Source organism: Sphaeramia orbicularis, chromosome 22, assembly GCF_902148855.1.
Source record: "Sphaeramia orbicularis chromosome 22, fSphaOr1.1, whole genome shotgun sequence".
NCBI lineage: Eukaryota > Metazoa > Chordata > Actinopteri > Kurtiformes > Apogonidae > Sphaeramia > Sphaeramia orbicularis.
The window spans coordinates 2,519,143-2,545,558 of NC_043978.1; the positions used below are offsets into that span (position 1 = coordinate 2,519,143).

Consider the following 26,416-nt stretch of genomic DNA (forward strand, 5'->3'; position numbering starts at 1 on the left):
ATCCACTAAAGACAAATACCAGGACCACAGTGGTGGGGACGGAGTCTGTGGAACTGGTCCACTGTCCACTGTCCTTGTCCTGGACCTGGATAGACCCATGTGTGATGGTTCTGTCCACAGTACTGTGTCCACAGGAGGACAGGGTACCAGTCTACAGAGGACAGAACCAGGACACTGATTGGACCTGAGGGACAGAGACACATGACAAAGGTAGTCCAACAGGACTGAGGACAGAGACACAGGACAAAGGTAGGACAAAGGTAGTCCAACAGGACTGAGGACAGAGACACAGGACAAAGGTAGTCCAACAGGACTGAGGACAGAGACACAGGACAAAGGTAGTCCAACAGGACTGAGGACAGAGACACTTTGTTCTGACTTTCTTAAATGCTGTTTGTGGCCTAAATCTAATAGTTTCATTATAATCCCGTGTTGCCGTGTCCATGGATGAGGCTAATACTGGCCAATATCAGTGTTTCATCAACGGCAGACGAGGAGCTAAAAAAAATAATCAAATGTAGAATATCGTCAGTGTCAGCATCAGCCATCATCTGCCACTTTGAACATTGTCATTGGTAACAGCCCAGAATTTCACAATGCGTGCATCCGACCAGAGAGGCTACAAGAAGAAAATTCACTGCAAATTACACCCTTGGAGACTCATCACTTTTAGTAAATTACATTAATACACCAGTAATGAGAAAAGAAGCTTGGTCTTTTTATCGGTTTATTGGGGTAATTAAACGTTGCTCATCCACTGAGACATATCTGGATAATATACTTAATCAGCTTGAAGAGTAGATAAACAAAGTCGTTTGGTATTGTAATTACCAGCAGTGCTTCGAATATGTCATCTGCCATGAAAGGAACCAAAGGAACTCCAGAGCCATGAAAGAAATGGGTCTAAATATATGTCAGTCTGGCATTTTGTATTTGGATTGTGGTTTTTTTTGCAACATCCAAAAAAAAAAAGCATGAATTCATTGGTAGACATATCCCACCTGTGTTTCACAGCTCATTTATTGCTTTCTGTCAGATTGAGGTGTTCAAACGAGGCTCAGGCCATACATTATCTGTGTGCACTGGCGATAATGATGTGCATGGACTGTGGGGTTAGGTTGGTGTCAAAATATTCATGTGCATTAGATAGAAATGTGTACATATGAGTCTACAGTTGTGCAAAAATAAATCTGTGTAAACTGTTGAATGAGTTCAGTCGTACATTAAATGTAATGTGTGTATTTTATCAGAATAGGAGCGAATAAGTTTTGACGAGAATTACAAACACGAAATGTAACTTTACAATTGTGCTTTCTCCATCACGAATACAAACTCACCAACGCGACTCTACTGTTAAAGTCCATCCCCACTTCACAGACGTAATTTCTGGAGCAGAGGATCCATGGATTCACAAACTGACCATGAGTTCAGGTTCCTTCTCCGTGGTCAGAACTATGGATCTGGACCTGATCTGAACCTGATCTGGGCCTGATCTGAAACCTGAACTCATGGTCAGTCTGTGAATCCATGGATCCTCTGCTTTATAAATAATGTCTGTGAAGTGGGGACAGATTTTTGACAGTAGAGTCACGTTGGTGAGTTTGTATTTGTGATGTAGAAAGAACAATCAAACAGCTGCATTTCATGTTTATAATTCTTGATTCCTTTCATTCCTATTCTGATAAAATACACTTTGTCACAAAGGGGAAATGAGAGGACTCAAATGCACAGAACTGAAGGGAAAAAATAAGTTTATTTAACAAAAATGAAAACAACACAACAAAAAACCTAACACCAAAACTAAGGCAGAGTCCATAAAAAAACAACATACAAAACCTGAATCAGAGTCTGTGGATGAATATGGATAAATGTCCGGGCTATGGAAAGGAGTGAGGAGAAATGGACCAGCGCTGCATGGCTGCAAACCAAAGCCTTAAATAGGCTAGAGGTAATTGGCTGCAGCCACGCAGCGCCAGCAGGTGAGTCTGATGATGATGATTAGGAGATGGAGGAGCTGAGGGTCACACAGGCACAGACCATGACCAAAAGGGAGGAGCTGAGAGTCACACAGGCACAGATCCATGACCAAAAGGGAGGAGCTGAGAGTCACACAGGCACAGATCCATGACCAAAAGGGAGGAGCTGAGAGTCACACAGGCACAGATCCATGACCAAAAGGGAGGAGCTAAGAGTCACACAGGCACAGATCCATGACCAAAAGGGAGGAGCTAAGAGTCACACAGGCACAGATCCATAACCAAGAGGGAGGAGCTGAGAGTCACACAGGCACAGATCCTGACACACTAAATACATTTTATGTACAATTGAACTCATTCGGGGCAGTGTCTGCAAGTGAAGCAGACACTAAATCAGTCCATTGCGAGGTTATTATCATTAACGAAAACTAACAAAATGATGAAAACTAGAATTGTAAAAACATTTTCGTTAACTGAAATAAATAAAAACTATAATTAAAAGAAAAAAAAACAATAACTAACTGAAACTGTATTGTGTGTTTACAAAACTAACTAAAATGGATAAAAATTCTGGATAAAATTCACTTTGTTTTCATCTTTGTCAATGTCGGATTGATATAAAATCAATTTATTTCCGTCAAGCAATTTTAGCTGTTGGCACCATATGATATTTAATGGTCTTGTGGTCACTTGTGGTTTAGAGTCGTCTTCTGATCCCTGCTGTACCTGGAAACATGGAGACTAAAGTTGGGAGAGAGTAGCAGAGTCCTGTTTGGGATTTATTTGAATATGATGGAGAAGAAGAGAAAAGATAGGAAAAAATTAAAACTAAACTAAAACTAAGTTGGGAGAGAGCAGCAGAGTCCTGTTTGGGATTTATTTGAATATGATGGAGAAGAAGAGAAAAGATGAAAAAACTAAAACTAAACTAAAACTAAGTTGGGAGAGAGCAGCAGAGTCCTGTCTGGGATTTATTTGAATATGATGAGGAAGAAGAGAAAAGATATGAAAAAACTAATACTAAGCATTTAGAAAATAACAAAAACTAATAAAAACTACCAAACCTGCTCTAAAAACTAATTAAAACTAGAATTAGAGGGAAAAAAAGTCAAAACTAAATAAAATTAAACTATAATGAAAAATCCAAAACTATTAGAACCTTGGTCCATTGTGGTGAAGAAAGAGCTAATCCGAAAGGTGAAGCTCTGGATTTACCGGTCGGTCTATGTTCCAACCCTCACCGATGGTCATGAGTTCTGGGTAATGACCGAAAGAATGAAGTCGTGAATACAAGCGGCCCAAATGAGTTTCCTCCACAAGGTGGGCTCAGCCTTAGAGACAGGGGGAGGAGCTCAGACATCCTGGAGGGAACCGCTGCTCCTCCACGTCCAGAGGAGCCAGTTGAGGAGGTTCATCTAGTGAGGATGCCTCCTGGACACCTCCCTGGGGAGGGATTTCGGGCGTGTCCATCCAGGAGGAGACCTCGGGGCTGACCCGGGACACGCTGGACAGATCATATCTGTCGACTGGGAATGCCTCAGGATTCCCCAGAGGAGCTGGTGGAAGTATTTGTGGAGAGGGGCTGTGTGGGCTCCTCTGCTGAGGCTGCTGCCCCCCCCCCCCCCCATCCCCACCTGGACCTGGATAAGAGGAAGAAGATGAAGACGATGACACACTCATTTAAGTGTTTACAAATATTTATTTTTTGCAGAACTATATTTATTTTGCACAACTCCAGACTAATCCGTAAACAGATCTGTCTTCTGCACAGCTTCCTTACCCCATAATGGACTGTTCATTTCTTTTCATTCACAGAGTTTCTGCTCCTGCGTGACTTTCCTCCTGTTCAAATATGGAGCTGCAGCTCAGAGCATACACTGGAAGAATTTAGAAACACTTCATTATCATTTGGCAGTGAGAGGCTGCTAATGCGTCTATATATTGTCTGGACTTAAACTTGGCAGAGTATCTGGAGCGTAACAGAAGTATTACATGATCTCACTTTTCCTCATGAGGACATTAAGCTGCATGTATTTTTAAATGCTGCAGTGAATACGTCTTTGCTTTTGTTTCTTAACTACTTGATAAGTATGCACACTATCCTGGAAATCAAATAATGACAGTAACCCACACAATTGTTTAGAAGGGCTTTTGAATCTGTCACAGAGGCCCTATTGATAGGAGGTGCATGTACACATCAGAATTAGTATGCTGGATCTGTCCTGCACATATGCGTGCAGCATAGTGACCATATGGTTTGTGCTGTGTAGGTGCTGGTGCCGTCAGAATGCTAATCCATCTACGTCCTGAACAGCCATCCAAAGTGGTCCTTTTGGAATTCACCACAGCTATTGTAGCCTTTACAGCTCCTGTAGGGAGAATTATGTGCTTTATTCTTATGCTTATGGATGTGTTATGAGGCCTGGACTAATGCTATGTCGCATTGCACATTTGATTTACTTCCCTGAAACAACTGGGACTCATTGATTGGTCTCATGATTGTCAAACACTGCTACTAGAACCACTGGCAGTACACAAGCTCCCTCTAGTGATATGTGTAAGGATCTCCAAAATGTGAGGAAATCAAACAAAAATTAAACAAAAAACACGTATTATACTATAATATTCAGTCACACACTTATTGCTTTATCACTTTGTTTTCACTTATTATAACATGATTTAAATAACATTATTTACAGTACATTACAGTACATACTGTAGTTACTGAATCAGTTAATTCACTGCCAGGATCTGTTGTATACACATTTAAAACTATGTATATGTTTAGAGTCTTTTATATTTATTTATTTATTTATTTATTATATATATATATATATATATATATATATATATATATATTTTTTTTTTTTTTTTTTTTTTTTTTCAGCAGATATCTGACATTTAGCCGATAACCGATATATCGGCTGATATATGAACATATATAAGATTTAAGAACATTGATATACACATGATATAATAGTCTTATATTAGATAATGGTGGACATGTGGATTAACAGTTGCATCTTTGTTTATCTCACATAGATAATTGACACACACAAAAAAAGGTTGACACAACTTTAAAACACTGTCTAAAGGTCTCATATTAGACTAGTATGTGACCTGTGGGAAACCACATCTTGTACCACCCCATCCCCCACCCCCTTTACTGGTCTCCTTCACTTAAAACGTACTAAACTAAAATTTTTCTGTACCGTTACACCCCTAATATATATATATATGTATATGTGTGTGTGTGTGTGTGTGTGTGTGTGTGTGTGTGTGTGTATATATATATATATATATATATACATATATATACACATATACATATACATATATGTATGTATGTGTATGTATATATATATATATATATATATATATATATACGCACATAGGGTGGGGAAGCAAAATTTTCAATGAACATTTAGTTGTTTTTTCTCAGCAGGCACTACGTCAGTTGTTTTGAAACCAAACATATACTGATGTCATAATCATACCTAACACTATTATCCATACCTTTTCAGAAACTTTTGCCCAGATGAGTAATCAGGAAAGCAAACGTCAAAGAGTGTGTGATTTGCTGAATGCACTCGTCACACCAAAGGAGATTTCAAAAATCGTTGGAGTGTCCATAAAGACTGTTTATAATGGAAAGAAGAGAATGACTATGAGCAAAACTATTACCAGAAAGTCTGGAAGATACTATTAAAGAAGAATGGGAGAAGTTGTCACCCGAATATTTGAGGAACACTTGCGCAAGTTTCAGGAAGCGTGTGAAGGCAGTTATTGAGAAAGAAGGAGGACACATAGAATAAAAACATTTTCTATTTTGTCAATTTTCTTGTGGCAAATAAATTCTCATGACTTTCAATAAACTAATTGGTCGTACACTGTCTTTCGATCCCTGCCTCAAAATATTGTAAATTTTGCTTCCCCACCCTATATATATATATATACACACACACACACACACACACATACATACATACATGTATATATATAAATATATTTAGAGCATATCTAGATAGCTTATATAGAGCTTTCGTACATGTTACAGTATTCTGAATCTGAATGTGAAACCTTTGTTAGGGTAAGGTGTAAAAACTACATAAAAGAACCAATAAAAATGAAAAATCTTGATATTACAAGTACACTATTTTGTCTGTATTTGTTTCATCGATGTTGTATCTGTCACAAATTTAGTGGGGACGGTCATTTTTGTATTTACTTTTTCAATTATGACAGTTTGGTCTCTTTGAAGAACACTGCATTAAAAGACAGATAATGGATTATCAAGATCAAAATAGCAGCTGACTGTATCTCACAGACGTGTTTGTCTTCCTGCAGGAGTTCCAGATCCAGTTTCAGATCCAGATCCAGTTCCAGATCTTTACCCAGGCTGGTCATGGTGTCCTACCTCAGCTCACTGTTCTGCATCCACACTCCCCGCTGTCTTCCAATGTAAATGGACATCACATATTACGGTGCTTTTAGGAGGGCTAGTTTTTCTTTGAGCTCTTAAATCAACTCCAGTGGGCTGGTATATGACTTCACAGGTGTTACCATGGTGATAAGTATTTCTATTTTTATGAAAATACATAGCTCTCTAATTGGATTCCAGGGTTTTTCTTCTTCTTTAGATAATGAACAGAATGCTTCACATTTGTAGTTGTCACACTGTGCGCCACCTTCTGACCACACTTCACCATCTAGTTTATTTATACCAAAACTATTCATCAAAATGCACATAATTTGTATTTTCTTTTACAAAAGTTCACTTCATAATTGCTTGACAACAGTAAAGAGACATCAAGACTTAGTTGCACTTTTTTGTTGAACTTTTTGTTTTATTTTAGTCGTTAAAATCTGTGAAACTGACATGGATGGGAGCATCAGTGTTCATGTAAACAGGATCATTGGAACAGTACACTGTGGATCACTGTGGTGTGACGGTATAATCCTGACAGTTATAAGCAGCTAGGCCTGCACAAATACAGAAAAAAATGCAGAAAGCATTAGTACCAATAGAAAATGTGTGAGAGACAGTTTAATATTTATCTTTTAACCCATGGTACCTTTTCAGTGTCCTCAGACATGGTTGCCTGGCAACCCCACTGAAAGGGCAAGATTATGGGAGGTCAGTAGTTACAGCGTGTTTGTAAATCAGACCAGGTCGGACAGATTCATTAGCACTAACTGTGTTCAGTCCAATCTGCAGGTCCTAATGTGCAGACGTTTGACAGGTATTGATCCATTTAAGTCTGTTTCAAAGAAGCAACACTGAACAGTTTCTGAAAGCAAAATCTGAATGCATGAGTATAGCATGACGTACTGTTCATTTTTAATCCCCCTCGGTCAAATATAGTGTGAGATTCAGTCAAAGTTCCAGCCCTATAATTGAATGAACTGGAGACAGGGTGTACCCCGCCTTCACCCATAAGCAGCTGGGATAGGCTCCAAGTGACCCCCGTGACCCTAGTGAGGATAAAGCAGGCTCAGAAAATGAATGAATGAATGAATGAAGTGTTAGTGATTCCGGCCAAATGTGTGCTAGTGTTTCCCGCCACACTAATGGCAGCAAATTCAAATGGAATGTACATGTTGCAGTATTTAGTCTCTAATGTGGCTTTGAAAGGGCCAAAGGCCTTGGGGGATCCCACCAGGAAACCAGAGGGAAGAGAACTTAGGACATTTGATAAAATGTCGGAATGGTATGAATTTTTGAAAAAACTAGGCATTTTGGTGACCTTTAACCTACAACATGACCTTGACATTAGACATTTCCTAATACAAAGTACTCTTACGATACAATATGGCACATACAAGATCATTAAATGGCCCATCATGAACATATTTATTCATTGCACTGGACAAAAGTGTGGAGAAGCTGTGAAAGTTGTGAAAAAAGATTTTCAGAGTTAAAAAAGTAACTTTCGGGGTGGGGGGGTTGGATGAAAATTTCAAAAGAATTACACAGTGCTTAGAACATCTTGTTGCATCAGAAAATCAGGGCTAATGTGGTATTTGATATTATTCCCCCCCCCCCCCCACTATAATTTAGATTAGGTTGTCTTTGTGTCAAACTTATTCCATCCATATTTATATGTGAAAGTACTCAGATATTAGAACTGCACAAGGACATACGACCTGGAAACAGGGGGTCAAAGTTCACCTACGTTCAATATTCTACTGCTCCATGCATCCACAGTATAAATGTGGAGCAGATAAATGAATGAATTCAACAGAGAATGAGATTATGTTGTTGAATGGACAGACGGACGACAAAACGATTACAATACCCCTTCAGCCAGAAATTGGCTGAGGAGTAAAAATGAAACAGCTCTAATCTCAGGCTCCATTCAGACTGCAGACAAGTGTGGCCCAAACCTGATATTTGTGTCTATATGTGACCTGGATCTGATCTGTTACAGACAGTCTGAACAGCACTAATCTGACCCGGACCACTTTCATATGTTTCATATGTCAAAAGTTGTGGGTGGGGTGAATCAGAGACGGTGCATGTTGATAAAAATGAACATGGAGGTCCTACGTGACCATGGACCAAATGTCAGTGAGACATTCAGGGTGTATTCACACCTGCCTTGTTTGGTCCGTTTAAAACGGACCAGAGTTCGTTTGCTCCCTTGGTTCGGACCTTTTGGGCTGGTGTGAATAAAAACCACCGAACTCTGTTCCGGACCAAACAAGCGAACCGAGACCCAGTTGAAGAGGTGGTCTCGGTGCGGTTCCATACGAACCCTGGTGCGGTTCGTTTGAGGTGTGAAAGCAGACCGGACCCGATCCGACACAGTTGGGTTTTTTGTACCTAACGAGCTCCTGTCGTGTGTCGAGCATTATGGACAATAGATTTACCAGAGAAGCACTCAGAGTGAGGATAGGCTACGGAGCTGAAAATGAGCCCTGGTCAAACTTGGAGCTTGGAAGGGACACGCTGCCTTTTAGACATCTGGGCAGATGTGCATATAACACAGCTGCTAGAAAGGACACATAAAAACTCCGATGTTTTCAGCTTGTTCAGCGAGAGAATGAGTAGGATGACGGTTAGATTTGTCTGTTGTGCTTGAAATAAAAAATAATAAACGACTTCATCACCCCCAGCAAACTTTACCTGCGTTAAGGAATTCTGTCCCTGGCTAAACTCAACGGTGATATAGGATAGATACACATAGGTAAGCAGTACGGAGCACTAATGCTTTTGGAGAACAGTCTTTTCATATACTAGCAGAATTCACACTTCAGACCTGTTCTGTCTTGCGTGGATCAGACCAACAGTCACAACATGATGTGCACATGAGCGCTGTCCTCCATAGCCATCTTGCCCTGTGTCTTCGTCATTGAGAAATTAATTCTACAATACTGTAAACCTGACGTTGCATCAAACGCTCTTGCTGCTCAAACACTTGTGCAGACGTCTGCATCTGTAAAAACCGCTATGACGATAACAAAAACAGCACGCAAAATGTCCATGATTCTGTCCTTTCACTTTGGACTGAGCGCTTTAATGGACGCTGCTCATTTCTGTCCAATGGATGAATGACCTCAGCACATGTGGTTTTGTTTACAGATTTTGGTCCAATTACAAAAATGTACAGTGTGAATACGAACCGCACCAAATTAAAAAAAAAAAAAAAAAAATTTGGTCCGGACCAAAGCAAGTGAACTATTGGACTTTCCTGGTGTGAATACACCCTCAGTCTCCTCATTGGTCCACATCTGTCCACAGCTCATGGCTGCTGCCGTTAGCTCTGACCACCCATGAGGCTCCGCTACTTCCACAATGTTGATTACCTATAATGCCACATGGCTACGGTGGCTTGTCAAGCACAAAAAGGCACACGGTTCTTTGGTTTGTTTCTATTCTCTGTGTTTCTATTCACACCAGAAGTGAACCGAACCAGAGTCCATTTGGTGGTCTCAGTCCACTTGTTTGGTTCCAATCAGAGCTCACATGTTTGTATTCACACCTAAAAAAAGTCTGGACTTTCCGGGGAAACAAACTCCTTTCAGTTTTAAATGGACCAAATGAAGTCGGTCTGAATACACCCTAATAAGGCATCCGTGGTAGTGAGTCGGTCCTCATTCAGTCTGTCCTCAGTCAAAGTAACACAGATATAACACTGATGATTATTATAATAGAACCTCCACGTTCAGCGCTGATTGAATCAGCAGGAGTGACGCTATTCAGCAGAGGACAGATTTGACTACACAGTGATTAGATACCACTGACATACATGCTACTGCGCTAATATGCTAATCATGATTAGATAGATAGATAGATAGATAGATAGATAGATAGATAGATAGATAGATAGATAGATAGATAGATAGATAGATAGATAGATAGATAGATAGATAGATAGATAGATAGATCCTCTGCAGGAAATTGTTTGGTTACTTCAGCTGTAACATGATTTGGACAACTTTGACTGTTAATATCTTCAGTGTAATTTTTGCCCGTGGGCCGGACTGGAAGCTGAATTAAAGGGTTAAAGTTAATAAATGTCATCAAACAGGTTAGAACATGTGACACAGCTGCCTCCATAAACATCCAACACACACCTGGAGGTCTAAGGCTCTGTTCACACAGCAGGTCTTAATGCATAAATGTGGACTTTTTTGGTGAAATCTGATTTTTTCTGTGCTCATTCATATTCCACATTAAATGCGACTTCTATCAGTTTTGAGTCTGAACTGAATGTGACCCTGAAGTGACCCACATGCACTAAAGAGGTCCTGATGGAATACGAGACCACGCAGACACACACTGTGTTTACAGAAGTAACACTCCTGGGACGCAGAAGTGTGACGTTTGTCGCATTTCAATGATGTAAATGTCAGATAAATGCGACCTGGCCGTTCAGACTGAAGTCGCATTGGAAAATATCAGATATGTATCAGATTTAGGACCACATATGAAAGTGGTCTGGGTCAGATTTAGGACCACATATGAAAGTGGTCTGGGTCGGATTTAGGACCACATATGAAAGTGGTCTGGGTCAGATTTAGGACCACATATGAAAGTGGTCTGGGTCGGATTTAGGACCACATATGAAAGTGGTCCGGGTCGGATTTAGGACCGCATGTGAAAGGGGTTGGATTTAGGACCTCATGTGAAAGGGGTTGGATTTAGGACCTCATGTGAAAGTGGTCCGGGTCAGATTTAGGACCACATATGAAAGTGGACTGGGTCAGATTAGTGCTGTTCAGATTGTCTATAACAGATCAGATCCAGGTCACATATGGGTGAAAACATCGGATTTGGGACACTTATCTGCAGTCTGACCGGAGCTTTTGATGGACCAGGTCGGACTTGTGTTTTCCCTGGTTCATGTTCCATCTGAGGCCTCGTTCTGATAACGTCTGCACAGTAACTGTCTACTTACAACATGTTACATCAGTTGTGGTTACGTCATGATGGTAGATGACGACACTAATTCAGCCTACTTTGGTTTTCTTCACAGGCGTTCTTGAAACCTTTGTTGGACCTAAGTATTCTGGATATTCCTCTGTACATATTCACATAATCCAAGCCCATCGGAAAAGTACAGCTCTTTCATCCTCTTCTGTTTCTGCTTTTTGCTGTCTCTCCTCACATCTCTGTGTCTGCTGTCCTTTATCTCTGTGTTGCTTTCATCTCTTTTCTGTTTTGTTTTTTTTTTCCGCTCTCTGTGAAGGGTTTGATGGAGAGCTGGTCGAATGTCAGCGGGAACTATTGTTATAACTGGAGGAATTCTCGCCGGAGTGATACTGCTGTGCATCGTAGCAGTGCTCTGTTACTGTAGACTCCAGGTAGCACTGTTTATATTCACTATCAACAACAATGCACTCACTTACTTTGGAAAATAGCACTTCAATTAACTGTGGAACTGAAAAACCCCATCTATACACAATGTAAAAAAATCTGTAATTTAACAGAATTTTCACTGTTTATTTTACAGATTTTTCCTGTATTTTCAAGATACAGGAAAATATCAGTGGAATGACAAAAATAGACTGTGATTTTACTGGTCAAATCTAAAATAACATATAAAACGAGATAAAATTACTGACAATTAACCGTAAAAGAAGTATTTGTTCTGTAAGTTTAACAAAACTTGTTTGTTAATTGACAAATATCTTGTGTAATTATGGGAGGTTTCACAACAAAAATGTTGAATAAATGTGTTTTTGTGAATGTATAACATGTATAATAAACTGATAAACTGTCCAAATACAGTTTTTATCAGTGGATTGTACAACTTAGTCTCATTGAAAATTATTTATATATATTTATATGTAATTTGATTGTTTTAATACATGTAAATATTCTTTATAAAACATTAAAAAGTCAAAACAAAATATGCAAAACCTCATATAAAGTTAGGGCAAAAAACTGTATTTTAATTATGGAAAAATTACCGTATTTTTATGAGATGGTTGTTTTTGGTCATTTTACAGTATTTTTTCGGCACCCCTGCTGCCGGAATAATAAAAAATTATTTATGTTTTTTTTTTTTTTTTTATAGTGCAGGGTGTATCAGAAAAAAAGTAGACTCATAAAAAACATCAAACCAAAATGCGAAGACATTTTGTAAATCTACTCATATGTGTGTATTGTCCATGGAATTGTCCTTTGATTGACACCAGTGTCCTGGGTCAGTTTTCATGCTTCAGTGAATAACGCTAATTTCAGTTGTGCAAAATGAAAGGAAGTGTAAGGGTTAATATGAGATCTGTCTCCATGGATGACAAGTTTCACTGGTCTGTTACTTACATACATAAAACAGGACAAACATAATGACATGTGAACCCCCAACCATCCATACAAAGATTTCACATTAACGACAGGTTTGAGTCTATCATGACAAACATAAGGGGTTAAAGCTGTTCGTGAGGATTCTATAGAGCAGGGCTGTCAAACTCATTTTAGTTCAGGGGCCACATTCATCTAAATTTGATCTGCAGTGGGCTGAACCAGTAAAATAATAACATAATAATCTATAAATAATGTCAACTCCAAACTTTTCTCTATGTTTTAGAGCGAAAAAAGTAAATTCACATTATGAAAAGGTTTACATCTACAAACTATCCTTTCAAAAGATGTGAATAACATGAACAAACTGAAAAAAATAAGTGTAATTTTAACAATATTCTGCCTCAGTTTATCATTGACACATGTTCATTATAACTTACAGATCACAGCGGATCTACAAACACACAAAACATTTAATATCAGACAGAATCTTGTTAAAATTGTACTTACTTCTCTTAGGACATTTCAGGTTGTTCATATTTGTTCAGGCGATTCACATTTTTTTTGCAAAATTATACTTTGTTTTAGTTTAAATACATGAAAATATTTACATTTACAAAGAGAAAAATGTGTAGTTGTCATTATTTATATGTTATTATGATAGTATTTTACTGGTCCTGCCCACTTGGGATTGAATTGGTCTGAATGTGGAACCTGAACTAAAAGGACTGTTAATATCTTCAGTGTAATTTTTGCATTTCATAAATTCATCCCAAGGGCCAGACTGGACCCTTTGGCGGGCCAGATTTGGCCCCCAGGCCGCATGTTTGACACCTGTGCTACATAGGGTATGCACGTGACGTCACCGCTAGCGGAAGTCATCGCGGTTCTGCCCACTGAGTGGCAGAAAGAGGGAGATGAGTGACAGCGTTGGCTTCAATACTGTCTAAACAGAAGAACAATATTTAATAAAAAATGGGGAAGAGCTGTTGTGAGATTGAGTGTATGAACAGGTTTGAAAAGCAGTCAGAGCTATCGTTTTACAGACACTGGAAGACAAAAGAGAAGAGAAGTTCTGGTTTCCTGGATTCACAAATCCAGGAAACCAAACCTAGATCTGTGGATCCTGTTTAGTGTCAGGAAACATTAATTTTTGCTTTATTTATGGGTCATATCAGACCTTAAATGACGTATTGTTTTGGCTAACGTTCCTTCTTAGTAAAGCTCTTGGTTTCATGATCAGATCTTTCATGGTTTTTCTCTTCATTTTGTGATTCTGAACCTTGTGCTCCTACATGATTAGTAAAGTAACTTAAACTGAGGCTAACCTAGTTTTTCAAATACGGGGGAACTGGAGAATAAAGCTACGACGGAGTATTAGGGCCACATAAGAAAATAAAAACTCTTGTCACTACGAATATAAAGTCATAAAATATCGATATAAAACCCATAATTTTATGAGAATAAAGTCGAATACAAAAAGAATCACAATGTTATGAGAATAAAATAGTAGTTATAAAATTGTGTGGAAGATTAAACAAGCTGGAATCCTTCGACTAATGGAAGTGTGTGCCTTCAGGTCAAATCCTGAAGTGGAAAACCCAAATCTGGACTCACTTAGCAAATTTTACTATTGATTTTCAGTTTCTCACCAATGTGTGAAATCTGTATATCAGTGGTCGGAGGTTAATATGTCATTATTTTTTCCCCTGTTTTTTTATTATTATTATTATTATTATTATTATTGTTGTTGTTGTTGTTATCATCATCATCATCATCATCATTATTATTATTATTATTATTATTATTATTATTAATAATAATAATAATAATAATAATAATAATAATAATAATAACATGTTGCTGTGTTGTGTCCAGTATTACTGCTGTAAGAAGAATGACTCGGAGGTGGACATGGGCTCTGTGGTGGGTCCGGACCCCCTCTCTCATTTTCCCTGCAACACGTGCAACGCCCTGGCAATGGACGGCACAGCCATCACCCCAGTGTCTTTGGACCAGCTGGACCCGGGTCCTCACCAAGACCACTGTCCCGGCTGTTCCCCCTTCCAGTCGCGCCATTCTGCTGGAGCCGTGGCCAACATGAGGAACGGCGGCGAGCGTCTGGGCTTCCACACCTACTACGACAACCCGGCGGCATCCCTCCCCCTGTGCTCCAACCCACAGGGATGCCCCTCCCCTATAAGCTTCTATCCGCCCTCTGACATGTTCCCCCCCCCGCCACGCCCCTATAGCACCCAGGTCTGACCTCTGCTGCACTCCAACACTTGCACACGCCCTGTTTGGGACTCATTTCAGGTGATGAATTACAGCACAATTACACAAACATGCCCCCGTTACTGTACTCTGAAGATCCAGCCTCTTTAGACGGAAGGGTTGGGGGGCTGAGGACTGAGAACAGCACAGACATGGGGTATCACTCTGGTACAAACTCAGCTGCTTCCTTATTCCAATGCCATTAGGACTTACAGGGGGTGAATGTGTGTGGTCACTCGTGTATGTTGTGAAAAGTGTCCACAGTCACACCTCAGACAAATGAGTGTTATTTTGATATTAGTACGGATGCAAACCTGAGGACACACCCTTCATTAGTCACACATTTCTCTTGGTGCCGTGTTTGTGTGATAGTCAAGGCCTTTACACACCAGGGCTACGTTCAGACTGCTGCCAAATGTGACCCGAATCTGATTTTTTTCCCCATATGCAACATGATATCCTGAAATCTGGTAAATACACTCGCCACTTTTAATTGGCGTTAACTGGTGGCGTTATCCGTACGCATTAAAAGCTTTCCACATGTATGTTCACACTCGTCAGATACCTAGCACTAAGGGTTAGGGTTAGGTGAACCAGAGATCTTAGCATATATTGACACGCGACTAAATGAATAACATGCAAAAGGATGAAAATGCGTACGTATAGCATGCCAAATGCCATAAGAACTGGTGGGACATACAGTGTGATTTCATGAGATCAGTCCAGAGAAAATACAAGCTCAGACTGCAGGTAAATGTGGCCCGAATCTGATTTTTGTGTCCATATGTGACCTGTATCTGATCTGTTACAGTTTGAACAGCACTAATCTGACCCAGACCACTTTCATATGTGGTCCTAAATCTGACCCGGACCACTTTTATATGTGGTCCTAAATCTGATACAGATCTGATATTTTACAATGTGACTTCAGTCTGAATGGCCACGTCACATTTATCCGACATTTTACGTCATTGAAATGCGACAAACGTTTCAATTCTGCATCCCAGGAGGAGGAGCAGAGGAAAACCATATTTCCTTCTGTAAACACAGTGTGTGTCTGCACGGTCTCGTCAGGACCTCTTTAGTGCATGTGGGTCACTTCAGGGTCACATTCAGTTCAGACTCAAAACGATAGAAGTTGCATTTAATGGTAAATAGTAAATAGGGCTGCACAATTAATCGTTAAAAGATCACGATCTCGATTCACACATGTATACGATCTCATTTCTAAACATGGACGATTTTTAAGCATTTTATTTTACGGGCTGCATTCCAAAAAATAAATGCCCACAAACGCAGAACCACCACCGCCTCTACCCTCAACCATTGGTAAAGCGTCTTTACAACACATGTGCCTGCTGCTGTCACTGTAGTTGAGTGAAGAAAGAGTGAATTACAGTGGAGGAATGTCTGCGGTAAAGAGAGTGAAATGGAGGAAAACCCTAGTGGTAGTGGTGAGAGTCACCCACCTGAACTCCCACTGGCTGGGAAGTTTCTTTGCGCTGCAAACTTTCACAAATCAGCTGACGTCGCTTAGCAACCGGGACCATAGGTACAGCGTTTCCGCTGGTAAGGTTTATCCATGCCACCACACCAAACATTTCATACAAAAAAACCCATCACCGTCATGTATTATACATATGTATTATATATAATAAACTGAGAGGGTAGTGAAAAGGGAAATGAACATAAAGTTTCACTTTCACTTCTGCGGGGGGCACGGACTGCACCGCCCTTTACCCCCATTGTATAAGTAGGACGGAAACCGATGCACACACACGGGGGTAACCAGCTGACCCCAAACACACACACACACACACATACACACACACACACACACACACACACTGATCGAAATGCACGCACGTGCACTCCCCCACCGACCATTACACACAACCACACCAGCAGATCAATTCCACAGTAAACACTGCATAAGTGACTGGACTACTTGCAGAGTGATATGACAGTGCAATAAACATTTTGTGAAAAAAATCATGCCAGAGAATCGTGATCTCAATTCTAAGCAAAAGAATCTTGATTCACATTTTTGCCAGAATCGTGCAGCCCTAATAGTAAATCAGCTGCACTTATATAGTGCTTTTCCACACCTTCATTCTGCCCAAAGCCCTTTACAAAGCCTCACATTCACCCATTCACACACTCATACACCAGTTGGCGGCTGCTGCCATGCAGGGCGCTGCCAGACCCTACTGGGAGACATTTAGGGTTCAGTGCCTTGCCCAAGGGCACTTTGACATGTGGACAGTCAGAGCCAGGATTCGAACTACCAACCCTTCAGTCATTATACGACCCCCTCTACCAACTGGGCCACAGCCGCCCACTGACCTGAGAGCCCAAACTTTTTGTTTTAAAAAACTGTTAATTACAGTCTAATAACTAGCATTTGATTCACACTCAAACATGTTAGTGAAGATGAAATAATAATAATAATAATAATAATAATAATAATAATAATAATAATAATAATAATAATCATGATGGATTAGCTTTATATAGCGCTTTTCTATGAACGCATACTCAAAGCACGTACAGTGGCTCCATTATTCATTCACACTTCGGTTATTGGACGACCCGCTCTACCTCCTGAGCCACGGTCGCCCATGTAGATTCATCAGGAACAGCAGAGTGACAGTAATGGTATGAATTACAGTGTATGGGATGATGCACAAGTGTCCACTGTGTTGGCTGATATGCAACTAAAACAGCAAAACCCATGAGAACAGCTGTAGAAGAACTGTCCACTGAGGTGACCACTATGCATGAAAGGGTTAATATCTTTATTATTTTTCTCTTTCCCACTAAACTAAGTGTATCTACAAATCAGTGTGTCCAGCTGCATCACTGTTGTCACATGACGTCCAGTTCACGCGAATGATTGGTTGATGCTTCTATTTATGCTGGGAAGAATTGAGCTTTTTTGATGCTAAATATTTTCAACCTCTGTGAAAGTACGGCTGTTCACAAACAAAAAAAAGCTGACAAGGGAATCACACCAAAAAAACACCAAAAAAACCAAACACTCCCCAGTGTGTAAAGGCCTTTAGACAGTCCCTCCAGAAAAATCCAGGCGTGTGTCTTTCCAGTAGTACATGGGGTACTGGTCTGATCTGTCTCCTGTAGGATATGGGGTACTGGTCTGATCTGTCTTTTCTGTAGGACATGGGGTACTGGTCTGATCTGTCTCCTGTAGGATATGGGGTACTGGTCTGATCTGTCTTTTCTGTAGGACATGGGGTACTGGTCTGATCTGTCTCCTGTAGGACATGGGGTACTGGTCTGATCTGTCTCCTGTAGGACATGGGGTACTGGTCTGATCTGTCTCCTGTAGGATATGGGGTACTGGTCTGATCTGTCTCCTGTAGGACATGGGGTACTGGTCTGATCTGTCTTTAATGTAGGAAATGGGGTACTGGTCTGATCTGTCTTTAATGTAGTACATAGGGTACTGGTCTGATCTGTCTCCTGTAGGACATGGGGTACTGGTCTGATCTGTCTTTTCTGTAGGACATGGGGTACTGGTCTGATCTGTCTTTTCTGTAGGACATGGGGTACTGGTCTGATCTGTCTCCTGTAGGACATGGGGTACTGGTCTGATTTGTCTTTTCTGTAGGACGTGGGGGACTGGTCTGATCTGTCTTTAATGTAGGACATGGGGTACTGGTCTGATCTGTCTCCTGTAGGATATGGGGTACTGGTCTGATCTGTCTTTAATGTAGTACATGGGGTACTGGTCTGATCTGTCTCCTGTAGGACATGGGGTACTGGTCTGATCTGTCTTTCTGTAGGACATGGGGTACTGGTCTGATCTGTCTCCTGTAGGACATGGGGTACTGGTCTGATCTGTCTTTTCTGTAGGACGTGGGGTACTGGTCTGATCTGTCTTTAATGTAGGACATAGGGTACTGGTCTGATCTGTCTTTAATGTAGGTCATGGGGTACTGGTCTGATCTGTCTCCTGTAGGACATAGTGTACTGATCTGATCTGTCTTTTCTGTAGGACATGGGGTACTGGTCTGATCTGTCTTTAATGTAGGTCATGGGGTACTGGTCTGATCTGTCTCCTGTAGGACATAGTGTACTGATCTGATCTGTCTTTTCTGTAGGACATGGGGTACTGGTCTGATCTGTCTCCTGTAGGACATGGGGTACTGGTCTGATCTGTCTTTTCTGTAGGACATGGGGTACTGGTCTGATCTGTCTTTAATGTAGGACATGGGGTACTGGTCTGATCTGTCTTTAATGTAGGACATGGGGTACTGGTCTGATCTGTCTTTTCTGTAGGACATGGGGTACTGGTCTGATCTGTCTTTTCTGTAGGACATGAGGTACTGGTTTGATCTGTCTTTAATGTAGGACATGGGGTACTGGTCTGATCTATCTTTAATGTAGGACATGGGGTACTGGTCTGATCTGTCTTTAATGTAGGACATGGGGTACTGGTCTGATCTGTCTTTTGCAGATATTTTTGTTGATAAATGAGCTGTATTTTTCATCATCTTGCAGGATTTTTTTCTGAGGTTTGTGGTTCGTTTGCCTTTTGTGGACGTATGAGCTGATGACATTGTGCATCACATATTACATCACTACCCGTGTCAAGTTACAATACAATATTTTTTAAACATTATATGGGAAAATACAGGGATTATGAAATCATGCAAGCCCTGCATATTTTGTGTATTTTGTGCAGAAATATGCTATTACTGTGGTGAATATGCACCCTTTTTGAAAAAATGCGAACTCCTGCATTATGCATAGAATTATGCAATCACATAATTGCGTTTTTCTGGAGGGACTGTTTAGAGCTGGAGATCCCAGATGAGTTACTGCCCATGACCGTGTGACCAGCCTTGTTAATAGAGGGTATGCATGAGTGTCTCCTTCAGAAGGACCATACTCTGTTCAGCTACAATGTCGTGAAAACACAAAACATACATCTGAAGCTCCTTTTCCACCAGATTTCCAGGAACTTTCGTTACTGGGAATTTATTTACCTGGGTAAAATAATTCCTGGTAATCTGGGTGGTTCCACTGCACCTTGGTTTCACCAACTCAAAGTCCTGCTAAATTTCTTTTGAGAATATTCAGCAAATTTTCGGCAACGTCCAGGTTGTTTAGAGTGTATTTCACAGATGACTGCAATGGACTTGTAGGAGTGAGATGAATGTGTCCAGCTCAGCTTGAGTTGAATACACGCCATAGACCACTAGACCCACACAATCTGGTGGCAGAAAAACGCTGTATATCAACAGAGGTAAATTTAGAGATTGGATAATGATGATGGAAATGATAAACAAAACAAAAAACCTTCACTGGGATGATTCTGATTCCATTATCAATATTACTTATCGATCCGATTCCTTATCGATTCTCTTATCGATTCTCATTGGGTGAGGGAATAAAAGAGTACAAACGGGTGTGTTTGCATTAACTGTCTTTTATATTTCCATCTCTGCACAGAAAATATAACATATACAGTATGTACACATAATAATAACAGATGACGCCAGGCCCAGTTTGGGGAGGTGGGGTGTACAGTGAAAGTGAAACCTAAGGCACTTTACTAATTCCTCTATTGCCACATTTCCACTGCGTGGAACTGGCTCAGCTCTGCTCAGCTCCCATTGTTGTGCACCTCATTTCCTTTTCCGTACCTTCGGAAATTGGTATTTGAGGGGGCAGGACATTTGTTGCCCGCACTGGAACCGGATGACAGCCTGGTGTTCACTCTGCCACTAAATTCACATGCGCTGTTAAGTAGCGAATCAAATATGTGACATTCCTGTAAATGAATGTCATGGACAAATGTTTGAACAGATTGGAGGAATTCCACCCTTTAGAAGAAATGGAAGCTTTTTAGACCGTTTCTGCCTCAACACCATGTTGGCTACATTCTGACCAAAACAATGCAGCGTACGTGTGACAACATTGCGCATGCGCAATGAAGGCGGAATCGATTAGAAGAATCGTTAAGAAGGCTGGCAAATGATTCCTGGGAATCGAGCTACTGGTTCTGGATTCCCATCCCTACTTTTGCTGAATACCATTGTTGAAGACGCCCTTTGAGTCAAACCGTAGACACTTATGGTTGAAGCCATTAAATGGACGGACTGGACCAATGGAATCATCTGGAGTTCTCGGCTCTACAGTGTCCATTTTATATCAGTATTGAATAACACTGACCCAGCCAGGCATGTGTAGTTGGCTGTCAGTTTAATATATACTACCGGCATTGTACCCATGGTGCCATTGTACAATAGCGCCCTCCCGTGGTGCAACAGCAGCATTGCACCCATACGCCCTCCCGTGCTGCAACATCGGGACAAACATCCGGACACATATCGGACACAGAACGTCCATTATAGTAGGATATAATATGGTTGGTCCACTTGTCAATGATCGCCCACTAGGGATGCACCCATCCAACTTTTTCAGTTCCGATTCCAATACCAATGCTGGGACCTTGCACATTGGTTGATACCTGATACTGATCTGATATCATTGTTGATTTAGAGCAAAGGTTTAGACCAGAGGTTTTCAGGGTTGCGAGTGACATCATTGTGCGTGTGGGTTAGTGACAACTGTTGTACATCACAACAGTATAAATTACTTGGCATATAACCCCCCCCCAACCTACCCCCACCCCATTCACAAATTTGTTTTTGGGGGACAACAGGTAGTCAATGATAAGGTGAGGGGAGCTCACTTTCACTTTCACTTCCTCACAGCTTTATGTATAGAGTTATATAACCCACCACATCCTCCACATACCAGCCCGTCACGTTACTTTTAGAATTACATTCGCATGTGTGACGTAGCCTGTGTCACAAAAATTTAAAGAAGGATCGATTTTATGGATTGGTTGCTTTTACAGATCCCCGATCCAGCTAAAATGTTAATATCGGGGCCAATATCCGATCCTAATATTTGATCGGTGCAACCTTATCACCCACATCTTGTAAAACTGTGTTTGATGTCCTTTATGTTCTAGGCAGCACATCGGTCCTCAACACATGAAAACCATCTCACAAACCTCAGTTTTCAATAACCTGAACATGACCACAAAGTACAGTTTGTTATTTACGACAACCTGTTGTGTGTTCTTTGTGCTCTTAAACTGAAGGGTCAAACAGGATGTTCACTAATAAAAAGTCACACGGGCTCAGTGAGTTCCGGTCCAACGTTACCGATGGCTGCGTATGTGATTTTTCTGCTGTGGATTGTGTGAGTTACCGCAGTATTCTGATTTTTCAAATGTCCGTCCAACACAGTTCTAGTCATGGACGGTGTTTTCTGCCTACAGTCTTTTTTTTGTGAAGACGCTGGGTTTTTCAACCAGATATAAAAAGATGTCCGTCCACTGGAGCTTGGTCCATTTGGTTGGCTCCACCCACTGAGCCGACAGTCAGTATGGATCAGGAAACCTCACCACACTGCTAATGGTCCATTTATCTGTGGAATCCACCTTGTCTCTTGTTGATAGACCATTAAAATAATGGTAGAGGACCTTTGAATCTGCCATGACTCTGTTTCTGTCCTGACATCGGCTTCCATCTGCTGTTGACAGCACAACTGTCACTTTCTTCCACCAGTTAGGCCCCACCCACAAAATACATCATCGTTTACCAACATTGAAATGTAAATGGAGATCTTTAAATTTGGAGAGCCTGAGTCTTTTCCACAAGGCAAATGTAATGTCTATTGTGGACGGGACAAACAGATGATTGTTCCACACCAGGGGCCAGGTGGGAAAAACCGTGCTGTAATTTTTTACTTAAACTATTGATTTATTGTGTAATGTTTACAGTGGCTACAAGTAAAGTGTAGCTCATTCCTTTTTACCTAACAGTTTACTGTCTGAATCATTTTACCACGGTTTTATACGGATTTTTAACACAGATTTTTTTTTTTGTCCATGTCACTTGCAGCTGCTTGTAAGTCACCAAGGTTGTCCAGGACTTACAATAGTGTATTAGAATGTGTTTCATGTAATAATCAGAACACAGTGTGTTCACCAGGGGGTGGGGGGGTTGTGTATGTCCTAGCTTCATACTTTGTACCATGTTTCACTCCTGTTTAAGGAGGTATAAATGGAAGTCATATCAGTGCATACCCTCTATTACAGTTGTTAAATATCTGTTAAATTCACACATATTTGCCACCAACAGCATATGCAAGAATGGTATTGTATGGTATGGTAATTGTAACCCATAAAGACCCAGTGTTACTTTTGTCTGTTGAACCCTTCTTAAGTGATTTATCCCCATTTATTATAATAATATTAGCCTCTGTATTTTGCATTTTTCATGTATTTTCCTTCATTTAATTCACTGATCATGTAGATGTTCATTAAAGCTCATAGTAAATTCAAAGGTTATTAGATCAAATCAGAAAAACATGAGGGAAAAAAATGACTGTTTTTATAAAATACATCATTAACTGAACATAAACCCAGTGTGTCCATCCACTGTCACTGATCCAACTCCATGGGTTTTACTGGTGAATCAATGTTGGAGAAGATGACGGTGTTTCCACGGTAACTACGGAGCCTCTGAATGTCCAAATATGGTCATATCTGATGACCATGAAAAGATGAAGAACTGGATTTTACACCAATTATTGACATGGATTGATAGGATTAGTGGATCAACAGGAATTAAACAGTTACATCAGTAGATGGTTTTGGTCAATGGTGGATGTTTGGGTCTTTATGGGTTAAGTCATGTAACTTTTACTCTGACTGTTCCCTGTGCTCTGTCCATCCCCCCACCCTGTCCCTATGACTAGTGTAAATGAGGGCTAACTGTTTTTCTATTAGGTGTTGCAACATGATATCATGAGTCACGTAAATATACACACCCCTTTTAATCGGCGTGTTATCTGTACGCATTATAAGCTTTCTGCATGTATGTTCATGCCGTTATTATCCTCCTGTCCAACCTGAATCGGTGCGTCAAATACCACGCACTGAGGGTTAATGTTAGGGTTATGTGAACTGGAGATCTTGGCGTAAATTGACACGCGATCAAATGGTGTTGAATAACATGCGAAAGGTTGAAAATGTGTATGTATAGCACACCGATGCCATAAGAACTGGCATGTCATACACCATTTCATGAGATCAGTCTCAGGTGTTGAGACATGAAGGAAACAGAAATGGTCTTACCAAGTAGAGGGCATTTGTTTCATGTTGAAGGATACTGCAGGATAATGTGGTTCTGCAGTATCTTCCATATAAGCTGAGGTATTTAACTCTTTCATTGTTACACTTCCAGATGGATGAGATATAAAGGACACCCTCAGTCTGACTGTGGATGTGCTGCAGGTAGAGGTAACATCTTCCAATAATGTGCTGTATTTGTTGATCTTGTTGGCAGAGTTTTGTATCTCCAGTGTAAGCCATTATACAGTCAGTACGGAAAGGATTCACACGCCCTTACATTTTCACTTTGTTCTATTGCGACCACTTGCTAAAATCACTGAAGTTCATTTTTTTCCTCATTAATGTTCTCACCCCGCCCCATTTTGACCAAAAAAACAGAACTGTAGACATTTTGGCAGATTTATTAAAAAAGACAAACTGAAATATCACATGGTCATAAGTTTTCAGACCTTTTGCTCCATATTGAGTAGATTCACCCTTTGGAGCTCATACAGACATGAGTCTTCTTGGGAATGATGGAACAGGTTTTTCACACCTGGATTTGGAGATCTTCTGCTATTCCTCATTGCAGATCCTCTCCAGTTGTGTCAGGTTGGATGGTGGACGTTGGTGGACAGACATGTTCAGGTCTGTCCACAGGTGCTCCATTGGGTTTAAATAAGGGCTCTGACTGGGCTGTTCAACAACAGTCACAGAGTTGTGCCAAAACCACTCCTTGGTTCTTTGAGCTGTGAGCTGAGGGTCACTAGCGGTATTGTACCCGTGGTGCCATTGTACGATAGCATGAGAGGCTAAAATCGCCCAGCATACCTCACAACATTTGAATACAGACATAAAATTGTGCCTAGTAGATAGTCAGGTAATGTTTCTATTCATTTGGCGAGTTTGGTGGCGATCGGGCCTGTGAAGGCTGAGGAAAACCCATAAAATCACCCTCCTGTGCTGCAACATCTGCACATCGATCGGACGGACGGACAGACACAGAACATGCATTATATAGTAGGATTTTGTTGTTGGAAGGTGAACTTTGGGCCCAGTCTGAGGTCCAGACCACTCATTGGGCCTGGTTTTCTCCACATACCAGTTAGAATTAAGGTCAAAACGTTCAGTCTTGGTGTCATCAGACCAGAGAATCTTATTTCTCATAGTCTGGGAGTCCTTCATGTGGTTTTGGTCCAACTCTGTGTGGGCTTTCATGGGTCTTGCACTGAGGAGAGGCTTCTGTTAGACCAGGGGTGTAAAACTCATTTTCTTCTGGGGGCCACATTCAGCCCAATTTAATCTGAAGTGGGCTGGAACCAGTAAAATAATAGCATGATAACCAAAAAATAATGACAGCTCCAAATTGTTTTAGTGCAAAAAATAACATTCAATTATGCCAATATTTACATTTACAAACTATCCAAACAAAAAGGATGTGAATAACCTGAAAAAAATGAAATTTGTTAAGAAATTTAAGTACAGTTTTATCAATATTCTGCCTCAACTTATCATTTATACATATGCATTATAGACGCGATCTGCAAAGGCACAAAACATTTAGTAACAGTAGCAGAATATTGTTAAAAGTGCATGTAATTTTCTTTAGACATTTCAGGTTGTTCATATTTGTTCAGGTCATTCACATTTTATTGTTAAAGGAAAGTTTGTTAATGTAATGTAAATTTTCATAATTTAATGTTTTTTGCACAAAATCAAAGAGAAAAAATTGGAGTTGTCCTTATCTATAGGTTATTATGATATTATTTTTGAGTTTGATGCCCTAACTTGCACTTTGCAAATTCATCCCGTGGGCCAGATTGGAACCTATGGTGGGCCAGTTTTGGCCCCTGGGCCGCATGTTTGACACCTGTGCATTAGACCATTCTGCCATAAAGCCCCAAATGGTGGTGGTGGTGGTTGTGGTGGTGGTGTGTGTGTGTGTGTTTTGGGGGGGGCTACAGTCATGGTGGAGTTTGTACAACTGTCTCCCATCTTCCTGCTGCATCTGTGGACCTCAGCCTCGGTGATCTCACTGCTCAGTTTGGCTGGACGTAGCAGTTCCTTGGACCTCCTGATTCTCATTTGCTCTGACGTGCACTGTGAGCTGTAAGGTCTTAACCCTATAACTCCAAACGTATCATATTTGATCCATGAGTTTTGAAGCCCTCTAGATGATCAGTGTCGTATTTCTTTTCTTGAAAAACCTGATGTGTACACTGTAAAAAAAAAAAAAAAAAAAATCATGAAAAA

At 40.6% G+C, this 26,416-nt stretch overlaps 2 protein-coding genes across 2 annotated transcripts in view; one reads left to right on the forward strand and one right to left on the reverse strand.

Moving 5' to 3' along the window:
- Window positions 1–6,383, reverse strand: part of LOC115413856 (proline-rich receptor-like protein kinase PERK10) — a 13,434-nt gene extending 7,051 nt beyond the window's left edge. The window contains exon 1 of the mRNA XM_030126977.1: window positions 6,292–6,383. Coding sequence (XP_029982837.1) covers window positions 6,292–6,383 — 92 coding nt within the window. The remainder of the gene's footprint in view (window positions 1–6,291) is intronic.
- The window catches only part of LOC115413259 (protein FAM163A-like), a 49,669-nt gene extending 34,581 nt beyond the window's left edge, over window positions 1–15,088 (forward strand). The window contains exons 3-6 of the mRNA XM_030125993.1: window positions 6,324–6,437; window positions 11,459–11,482; window positions 11,672–11,786; window positions 14,608–15,088. Of these exons, the coding sequence (XP_029981853.1) occupies window positions 11,694–11,786; window positions 14,608–14,994 (480 nt within the window). The 5' untranslated portion in view covers window positions 6,324–6,437; window positions 11,459–11,482; window positions 11,672–11,693 and the 3' untranslated portion in view covers window positions 14,995–15,088. The remainder of the gene's footprint in view (window positions 1–6,323; window positions 6,438–11,458; window positions 11,483–11,671; window positions 11,787–14,607) is intronic.
- The last annotated feature ends 11,328 nt before the right edge of the window (window positions 15,089–26,416 follow it).